Genomic DNA, 10,900 nt, shown 5'->3' with positions numbered 1-10,900 from the left:
CCGGTGCTTCTGCGGAGTGGGACACTGCACACCGAGCAGCTCTCTTTCCACATTATGGAGAGCTTAGCGAACCCAGTTTTGTTAGGTCTCCCCTGGTTACGTAGGCACACCCCAGTCATAGACTGGAGGCAGGGGGAGATCATTAGGTGGAGTCCGGAGTGCCAGGAGAGGTGTTGTGTAGCCATATCGCCAGTTATCTCTCCAGTGAGGCTTCCAGAACAGAAGGGCTTGCCCCCTCAGTATGGAGGGTCTGCAGACATCTCTTCTAAGAACGCTGCTGAGACTCTGCGAGAACACAGGTCTTGTGTATGCTCCACGGACCTGTTGCCAGAGGCAATGCCGCCTCAGGGCAGGGTTTACCCTCTCTCTCTCCCCGAGTCTCTGGCTATATCAGCGTGTATTAAGGAGGATAAACTCCACATGAATCATTTTTGCCATAAGAATGGTTTGCAAGTGAGAAAGAGAGGGAGAGAGTTAAAAATTGCAAAAGGTTCTTGTTGTCCCCTGCCATCATGTGCCAAGGAGGTTTTGTGCCCGCAAAAGAAAACTGGATAGAAACCAAACATTAAGCAAAGTGAAGGCACAGTAGCTAGGCAGGATAAAAGAAGAACTAAACATGTTCATTCCTCAGACTTGCTAAATCCTGTGGTAAAGTTACCAAATGGCAAAGGTCCACAGCCTATACATTCTATCATGAGGCAGGACAAGAACAGAAGGAGAGCGACAGCTGATGTCAGACGTTGACCAGGGACGGAATTGTCCCCGAGGGATCGTGTCTGGCTCTCTTCCCGTCATCTCCGTCTCCGTCTGCAGAGATGCATGGAAAGAATTAGGATTTCAAACAGTAGGCGGCAGGCATATCTTATAGGATTTCCTTAGTCATCTCAAAAGGACCTAGTAACCAGGGAGCAAATTTGTAGGGAATAATCTTCATGTGAATTTTCTTAGAAGACAGAATTTATCTCCAGTATAAAACTGCAGAGGAATCTTCTCTTTTGGTCAGCAAATCTTTTTATACAAAACATTGCCTTGATAGTCATGGTATGAAGTATATGCTCTTATGTAAAATTGACAGCAGGCATCTAAGAGGATGCAGTGAGGAGCGGTACCTGAGGATGTAGGCTGCTAATGATAAAAATGGTGAAGAACCCATAGATTCTCTGAAATGTTTAGAATAGGAGAACTCTGCCCGAAGAAGGAGATTCATCCAATCATCGTAAGTCAAAAAAAAAATTGCAAGGGTGTTTTCCACAACCTGGTTAGTTGATCCACCTAGCTATTGGTATGTAGCTGTAGGCAATGGGATTTGCCCTCCAAAACTTCATTGCAAACACCACAAGCCAAGACAGTATGGAAAAAGATACCATGTTGATGAATTATATGCTGCACAAATTGCAAACTAGACTGGCCCGAATGATAGCAGGCAGGAGATTGGTCAGAGAAATAAAGTGAGCCATTTTCAAGAAATGATCTACTATTACCCAAATCATAGTACAACAATCAATATGAGGAAGGTCTGTTTCAAAGTCCATGGCACTACCTTGCCAAAAGGCATCACGAACTGGCAGAGACAGGAGTAGGTCCACAGGTTTTTCATTAGAAGACTTGTACCAGGCACCTATGGAGCAAGCATACATGAGTTCTTGGACACCTTTGGCTAGTGACACCCACCAGAAGTGATAAGACACATAAACTCAAGAATCTTTTTAAATCAAGGGTGGCAAGTCAGTATAGAATCATAACTCCAGGAAAGCCCTTTTTTTTTGCCAAAAGGGAATGGTTTTTTTTTTTTTTTTTTACCAGAACAGTTGCCATCAAGACAGTACAGGAAAGATCTGTAATGATCTTGTCATCTAATGGAACTTTACTGGATCAAAAAAGGAGCTGACTATAAAGGTTCCCTTGTAGAAGCCCTATTGCTATATTTTTCTTACTTGGTGTATTGACTATACTTGTATTTCTTTGTTTATCTATTTTAGTGAATAAAGTTTCCAGCTGCTCTACAGGATAAAATTAAAAAGTGATTGTCATACAATGGCTTGCAAAAGTATTCATACCCCTTGAACGTATTCACATTTTGTCACCCTTAACATATCATTGTGAAACATGGTAGTGGCAGCATGATGCCGTGGGGATCTGGTAAGAGTTGATGGGGAGATGGTGAAGCTAAATACAGAGGGCAATTCTGGAAGAAAACCTGTTGGAGGCTGCAAAATACTTGAGACTGGGAAGGAGATTCACCTTCTAGCAAAACAATGACCCTAAACATAGTCAGAGATACAGTGGGATGGTTTAGATCAAAGAATATTAATGTGTTAGAATGGCCCAGTCAAAGTCCAGACCTAAATCTCATTGAGCATCTATGGCAAGACATGAAAATTATTGTTCAGACGTTCTCCATCCAATCTGGCTTAGTTTGAGCTATTTTGCAAATAAGAATGGACAAAAATCTCAGTCTGTAAATGTGCAAAGCTGGTAGAGACGTACACAAAAGGACTTGTAGATGTAATTGCAGTGAAAGGTGTCTCTACAAAGTATTGATATAGGGGGGCTGAATACTTTTACACGTCACACTTTTCAGATTTTTATTTGACTAAAATTTTGAAAACCCTGTATCATTTTCCTACCACTTCAGAATTATCTGCTACTTTCTGTTGGTCTATTACTAAAAATCTCAATAAAATACATTTAGGCTTGTGGTTGTAAGATAACTTATGTGAAAAAGTTCAAGAGGTGTGAATACTTTTGCAAGGCACTGTATAATATTCATAAACCAGAGCAGCTGATCTTTGCAGTTCAGTTATAATTATTACAGATCTGGTTGCGTAGCACCTACAGTTTGATTCCTATCCTGACCCCACTGCCTATATTGTATTTACATAGGACTGCTGACTTTACAAGTAAAGCAAGCAGTACTGTGTTACAGAAATGTCTGCTTTACATGACGTAAGAGGCAGCAGTCCTGAGTAAATTACAGCTTCAGTCTCACATGGTAACTTACGTAGGACTGCTGCCTCTCCCTCTACCTAAAGCAGTTCTTGCCATGATTGGTGTTCTTGTGACATATCATGGGACCCCTATGAATCCAAAAGAGAGCCTTCCTCTTCTTCCTCTTTCAGTCTAGGAGTCCCAATTCCTCCATCATAATAACCCTGATCCAAATCTTCATCCACCTCCATGAATCCAGGGTGATAACGTTGAATAAGAAATTGTTATAGAAATTTATATTAGCCTTCATTTATTGGTATTATATTAATTCATATTAAATACAAATGTAACATGATTTGCCGAATCCTTAGAAGTGTTAAATGTTTTGTATTAATTCTGCATTTGCTAAAATTAATATAAAAAAAAAATAATGTACTGGCTAGACTCTGATGAGTAAGCCAACCATTGTTCTATAAATCTAAACTTGGTTAAACTTGAGATTTGAGACAAGCAAGAAAGTACTCCATGAATATATGAAAAACATGGAGATATATATACACAGGCTTACTAGTTTATCATTCTGACTAGTAAATGAAGAACATCCTGTGGACCATATATGTATATGTCATTTAAATATGAATAATATGAATGTGATTGTTTGATCATACAACTCCATTGACCATTCCTCCGCATTGGTGTGTTTGTCTCCCTTCGGCCAGTGATGTAACCCTTCCTAAAGCGGAACGGCTACTTATAACTTGATATAATTTGAATCCTACAAAGTGGACGTCCATGTGGGCTTATTAAAATTCTGCAGCAAGGCGGAAGCTGTTCCTCCTCTTTCATCCCTTGAGCTTTCAATGGTGTATCTCGAAATAACGCAATATCCCTGTGGTCTGCTGCATGCATTTATAGTTCACTGCCTTAAACTGCCTACTCAGTCGCTCCTGCTGTATTTTTTACTGCAGATTTTGGTTTTTTTGAGCCAAAGCCAGGAATGGATTGATCAGAAGTTCGCCCATGATCCTTTAAGAGACCTGGAAAAATGATTAAGAATATTAGGTAAACTAAGTTTTCTCCTAAAGGAAAACAAACCCACCTGAGATGAGCCATTTCAGGGATCTTGACTCCTTGCCATTATAGAGCCAAATGGTTCTCTATGTGAGAGGACTTTAACATAGGTTTCAAGGGTTATTGCTTCTCCTTTTGGAAAACAAAAGTCTTATAAGGATGTAGCATACCACCTTCTGTGGAGTGAATTCCCTCTCACCATGTGGTCATGAGTAAACCGTACAGTAGTGGTGTAGTTAGTAGTCAAAGAACTCACACTCATTTTCTGTAGAAGGTAGTATCTTTACTCTCTAATACAGTGACCCAGTAGGCCATTAACACAAAGTTTCACCATAAAAGGTGTTTCTTCAGAACGCAAAAATAATTAATATTGTATTTGAGTAATTGTCCTTTAAACATCTTCCTTTAGATCAAGTCTTATGCATAGCCCCCCATCACATATACATCAAAATGGTATCTGTGGAAAAGTTAATTCTTTAGAAAAGTGCATTAAATTGGGTAAAAAATCAGCAACATTCAGGAGGTAGAAATGGTGCAACATACAAAGAGGTATTAGTTGTTTAGGCATCTGTGATGAATCATCTGCACTTTGAAGAACTGAATGGAGATTGTCAAATGTATCACCACCACACTTGAAGTGCAAGTATCGCTCAAGCACTACCACTTTAGAGTATTTTTCACTGTGCAAGAACCAACATATAACTGAAGAATTGTGGACTGATAACACAGATTACTCATCTGATCTGTGCCAGTGGTACAATGCCCAGAGGTCACAAATGTTCTGCTTCTATTACAACACAACGCATGGAGTTGCCTTAAAGGGGTTATCTGATTTTTAGCATTGATAGCCAATCTTTAGGATATGCTATCAATATTTCATCTATGGGGTCCGACACTCGGGGCAATCATAGATCAACCGAGACAGCATGGCTCTCAGAAAAGTTATCATACCGCAGACCAAGCTGCTCACTAATAGTGTTTGGGTTTCCGTTCTTCAGGTCCGTTTGGATTCCTGAAAAACAGAAACCGTATCCACTTAAAAAGCAGTTACCAAAAAGCAGTACTTTCTCTCCACATGATTCATGAGGACTCCCCGAACAGAATACCGAACGCAGATGAGAACCGTGCCTAACACGTTTTTTCTTTTGCTATTATTATTACTATTTTTTTTGTTTGTTTGTTTTCAAAAATTGATCATAACAGATCTGACAATTGGACCATTTCATCCTAAGGCTGAAGAATCACGTTGCAGAAACACAGCTTTTTTTGTTGCATATTTTGCTCGTTTTTAAAGTTAAAGCCATAAGTGGCTATAAATGGAATGAGAAATATATAGGCAGCACTTATCCTTCTCCCTTCTGCTCAATGCAGTCCTGGGTTTGGCTCAAAAAAACGTAGCAAAATCTGCAACAAAAAAGCTGTTTCCACAACATGGGGCAAAAGCCTCAGGCTAAGGCCCCATGTGGCGTCCTGCAGAAAAAGTGCTGCAGGAAAAAACGCGGTGATAACGCATCACTGTTCTAACCGCAGCAATTTTGACAGAAAGTTCGCAGAGGTTTCTTTTGAGGACTTTTTGCTCAAATTATACCTATGGGGAAACGGCCGGCGTTTCCGTAGACATAATTGACATGCTGGGATTTCCAAAACCGTGCCGGTTTTGGACACAGTTTTTATCGCAAAGTAGTAGTTTGCTAGAATCCCATCCACTTTACTCTGACTGTAAAACGCTGCAATTTTTTCTGCGGCGTCTATGCTACGGGCAAACTGTTGCACTTATACCAGGTGGGGCGATGGCCTAAGGATAAGTTCACAAAAATGCACTTTTTTTACGTGTTTTTTTTCCCCTGGGTTTTGCCACTTTTTTTTCTTATTACTCCAGCACAGTATATGGACCTGCAAAATCTGCTTTAAAACACGATAGCAGTTTTTGATGCTTTTTTAAAATAAACCATATGAAAAACCGTGTCGCATTTTTTCCTCCTCCCATTGATTTCAATTGGTTTTTCAAGGCGGAATCTGCTTGAAAAATAGTTGGCTGAAAAAATAAGCTACAGGGAAAAATCTGCTAAGAACTCCCAATGAAAAGAATGGGAGGCGTTTTTTGATGCAGATTTTAAAGGCAGTTTCTGCACTTAAGATCTTCCTGCAAACAACTCCTTGTGAACTCACCAAATGCCACAAGGTTGTATCAGTCTACAGTTCAGTTCTGTCATGATCAGTTTGAGGTTATTTCACAATGGCTTGAAAAACATGAAGCAACAATATGAATACAGCTTTAATCTATATCCATACAACAGTGAATATCAGTTGTTAAGGCCGTCACACAGCAGCCTTAGGGCTCGTTCACACGGTGTAACGTCCCGCGAGATTTGGCACGTGTACGCCGCGTGACCCTTTGCGTGCCGTACACGCTCCCATTGAGTTCAATGGGAGCGGGGATCGTATGCGCCGTGCTAGTTTGCGGCCGTGCATTTATTCACGGCCGCAAACTAGCGCGGCGCATACGATCCCCGCTCCCTTTGAACTCAATGGGAGCGTGTACGACACGCAAAGGGTCACGCAGCGTACACGTGCCAAATCTCGCGGGACGTTACACCGTGTGAACGAGCCCTTAATTTCACTGCTGGTGAATGGGGGCTATTCACATAAACAATATGTTGACGATCCATTGGCATGAACCTTCAAAGTATAGGTCATGCTCTATTTTTGTCCATTTTTTACAGATCCCTAAATACATTGCAATGTTTGAGGAATCCATGAAAATGGCCATTTTGCACCACTGTTGTGTGTTAGTAGGCTGAGCCCTCATTCTCATGGAAATATTCTGGTCAGTATTTTGAATTAGTATTAGCCGAAACCAGCGTTGGACAAAAAAAAAAATGCAAGGAAGCCTAACAGTTACGTCATTTCTTGCTTTACTTTTTCTCTCGACAAGTCCAGATATGTGTGTTACAAGACACAAGATAAAATGATTTTGCAATACATACTCAAAGTATCACAGGCATTAATTATCTACATCATACTAGCTTTAATGAAGGATCAATTAAACAGATCCCATCATAAGCTATGGGTGTTGTATGCCTTTATTAGGCATCCATTACAACCCTCAGTTAACATATACACCAGGATGTTAACAGGCCTTTAGCAAGAAATGTATTCCCTGTTTCATTAAGGTCACAAGATATTGCCATGTGAATCCCTCATGCTTTACACTGCAGCTCTATCAGATAGCAGCAGGGTATAAGTACATGTCCATTACAGGATTCTCTGTCATTATACAGAGGGTTGATCTTCATTTGGACAACTTAACCATTATTGAGACAAGAAAAGGATTTTATTGGAAATGGCTACACCTACTGTTTACTGAGACAAGTGAGCCTCAAAATAGGTGGACCGTAAAGATCTATTTTCAATTAAGTTATTCTTTGATCAATTATATAATTTTATCTTTTAAAATACCACAGAGCCAAAGCCCCAATTCCTGCAATAAGTGAGGCTACAATGGGAAAGGAGGATTCTTCTTCTTTATATTGTGATGACGAACGTGTAAATCTTTCTGTTTGGTGGCTTGTTGTTGATCGAAGATTTGATTGATTACCCGAGTAGGTTGTTGTTGATCGAAGATTTGATTGACTACCCGAGTAGGTTGTTGTTGATTGATTACCCGAATAGGTTGTTGTTGATCCAAGATTTGATTGATTACCCGAGTAGGTTGTTGTTGATTGATTACCCGAGTAGGTTGTTGTTGATCGAAGATTGGATTCATAAGCTGGGTAGATTGTTGTAGATGGAAACACATATGACGATGTTGTGCCAGCAGAGGAGCCCCTATCTGCTGTTTGATTGTTGGTTGCCACTACCTGCCATCTACAGATCATCATCTTGCAAGCCTCACAGTGCTCCTTGTCATGAGGACCTTCCATATCCTTACTGTATACTTCTGGTTTCAAATCTCCTTGGGCCTTCTTCGCTCCATAGAATACCAGCAGAATACGATTTACAAGATTTTTGATGATTCTTGTGACATTCTCATAACTAATCTCTGGCTCTTCCAGTTCAGGAAAGCTGCATTTTTTACATTCTTGCCTGAAGATCCTCATCTTTACTGTGCCCTGTTGTGTGTATTTATTCAGACTTATGAGAAATAAAACATGGACTTCTGCAGAGTTCCATCTACGCTTACACCCAGAACAACGAAACCTGAATAAAAAAATGCAATACAGTATATTAAAGACTAAATCATCCAGTAAAGCAGAATATACAGTATGAATTATTATTAGAGAACCACTTTTTTACAATTTTACAAATAAAGGTAAGCCTTTAACATATAATGTACATGTGATCAACAGTCAGAGTAACGCCAATGTGACCAATAGGATCAGAGAAAACTCTGAACCTGGCCGGTTAACCACAGCATTTAGGGAGCTTGCCCCATCCACCAAAATAGTACACTTTTCAACTATAGACACGTGCATGACGTGTATGAATTTGGTGTAGGCATCAGGTGCTTTACTGTCATGCAGAACATACAACAACTGTATACAACAATTTCACCATCTGTGCTTTCGCGCTTTTTGTTAAAAAAAAATAAAAATCTGTCCTTAGTTATTACCCATGCATAGAGGCTGCTTCTATAGTTGGCCTCTTCCCAATATCAGGTGTTTGAACATAGCCGGCAGATGCCTGTTTTTTTACATATCAGGGTTGGTTCACACTAGCGCTTGTATTCCGTCCGCAAGGAGACCACATGGAGACCCCCCCGGACGGAATGCAATCGCAATTGCAAGCGATGTGCTTGCAAAAGCACATGGAGCCCATAGACTATAATGGTCTCCATGTGCTTGCCGCGCACTGCCCGCACGAATGAATTGTGCTTAACTGCACAGCGCTTGCATTAGTCTTGGTATTCCGTCCGGGGGGGTCTCCATGTGGACTCCTTGCGGACGGAATACAAGCGCTAGTGTGAACCAACCCTCAGACATCCTCTGTCAGTACCCAAGATTAGAAACAATTCCAAATCACTCAGAATCATGTCAATTTAAGGGAAGATGCAAAAATTGCAAGTTTAGCATTGCCGTAATTGCACTGATCTGCAGAATAAAGACAATGGGGCAGAATTATTAACACTACCTAAGGCTAAAGTCCCATGTTGTGGAAACGCAACAGTGGAAAAGTTTTTTTGTTGCAGATTTTGCTGAGGTTGTTTAAGCCAAAGTCAGGAGTGAATTGAAAAGGAATGAAACATATAGGAAGTATTTAGACAATTCTCTTCTGTTGAAGGGACCGTCCAGGCAAAAATGGACAATAAGTTTAATTTTTTAAATCAACTGGGGCAGTGAAAAAATTAAAAAAAAAAAAAAAAAACACTCACCTTTCCACGATGCTCTGATGCCTCCCAGTGCGGTTCGGTCCTCTCGGAACGTTGTTATCCGTTGAAATCCCCACCACATGTGGCTAGATTTACGCATTGTTTTCCTCTGCAGACTTCCAGCCCCTATTATACCTATACGGAAAGCGCCAGAATTTCCATAGTTATAATTGAGATGCTGTGATTTTAAGAAATGCAAGCATTTTTGAAAATGCAGCTTTTCCACTGCAGATTTTTTTTTCTGCAAAGTGTGAATGAGATTGACCAGAATCCTATCCATTTTGCAGGTAATATGCAGCACTTTTTGTCAATGTGTTTTTGCATGGCCAAAAGGTTGCGTTTTCACAACATGGGGCATAGGCCTTAGGCTGAGGCCACACTTTGCGGAAAAGCTGCATTTTTTATGCAGTATTTGCTGTATTTTATTTTTTTAGCTGAAGACAAAAGTGTCTTGAAAAGGAATAGGAAATATAAAGGAAGCATTTATACGTCTACCTTCTGCTCAGTCCAATCCTGGCTTAAGAATACAGCAAACATGCAACAAATAATACAGCTTTTCTGTGTTTGTGAGCTCAGCCTAACAGAGATCCTTTCCCGTCCTTTACAATCAACACGTTTGTTTGCAGGTAATGGATGAAATCATTAACTAATAAAGGCCTAGTCATGGCTCTGTGGACAGCCAGCCTTGAATCCATACTATTACACAATGAAGCACTGTATGCCTCAATGCAAAACAACAATGCAACAAACTGTCAGATCCATTTGTGATACAGCCACTGTGTATAACACACAGAGAACTGCAGACTAGGAAGGGGTTTCTGGAGACATCCAGGATTTCAGGAGGCTTCAAGTAGGAAGTGCTAGAATAATAACATAAAATACCCCTTATATTTCATTAGAATTACCTCCCAAATGTCCGCTGCGTGTACTTCGCTCCTCTCTCTTCCATACAAAGATTTTCATCCTCATAGAATTCCCAATCTCCAGGGACTCCTCTCTCCTCTATCTCATTGTAAAATTCCTCTTCCCAGGTCTCTGCCTCCATTTTCACTCTGTATACACAGCAGATAGCAGGTTTCAGTAGTGTTTGCTGACGTAAGACTGATATTTCCTCAGAAACGAAACTTAAAGCCGTGTAGCTACTGCTAGATATCCCCCTCCTCTTTTAGGGAGTGTAGAAGTCACACACTGATATACTGTCACATGATAGTTCTGTGTTATTTACTTCTGTGTTATACAGACTGTGGGATCCTAAGGCTTAGGATCCCACATTGTGAAAACACAGCGTTTAAGCCATGGTGGAAACGCTGCATTTTACATTACCTGCAATTACCTGGGATTCTCACTATTCCAATCCACACATTGTAGAATAAAATCCACAGCTCACGCTTTGGAAAATCACAGCATGTCGGGGCAACACGGTGGCTGAGTGGTTAGCATTGCAGCACTGGAGTCCTGAGTACGAATCCTCCCAGGAATAACATCTGCAAGGAGTTTGTATGTTTTCCCTGTGTTTGCATGGATTTCCTCCCA

The 10,900-nt window shown here is 40.5% G+C and overlaps 1 protein-coding gene across 1 annotated transcript; it reads right to left on the bottom strand.

Annotated features, from left to right (window-relative positions):
* Positions 1–7,321: 7,321 nt before the first annotated feature.
* On the bottom strand, positions 7,322–10,417 carry LOC142196716 (receptor-transporting protein 4-like). Its single transcript, XM_075266691.1, has 2 exons — positions 10,273–10,417; positions 7,322–8,199 (listed from the first exon to the last, which is right to left on the bottom strand). Exons 1-2 carry the CDS (start codon positions 10,410–10,412, stop codon positions 7,443–7,445), a joined length of 897 nt encoding a protein of 298 aa, XP_075122792.1. The 5' UTR covers positions 10,413–10,417; the 3' UTR covers positions 7,322–7,442.
* Between the last annotated feature and the right edge of the window lie 483 nt (positions 10,418–10,900).

The sequence above is a fragment of the Leptodactylus fuscus genome, chromosome 3 (genome assembly GCF_031893055.1).
Source record: "Leptodactylus fuscus isolate aLepFus1 chromosome 3, aLepFus1.hap2, whole genome shotgun sequence".
Lineage (NCBI taxonomy): Eukaryota > Metazoa > Chordata > Amphibia > Anura > Leptodactylidae > Leptodactylus > Leptodactylus fuscus.
The sequence above is the reverse complement of the archived record's forward strand: the minus strand, read 5'-3'. Positions and strand labels throughout refer to the sequence as shown.

What these genes read in the sequence shown, in the direction of transcription:
- LOC142196716 (XM_075266691.1), bottom strand. Translation starts at nt 10,412, where the DNA reads ATGGAGGCAGAGACCTGGGAAGAGGAATTTTACAATGAGATAGAGGAG. An exon ending in ACGCAGCGGACATTTGGGAG is followed by an intron (nt 8,200 to 10,272) that starts GTAATTCTAATG and finishes TTTTTTATTCAG; the next exon opens with GTTTCGTTGTTCTGGGTGTA.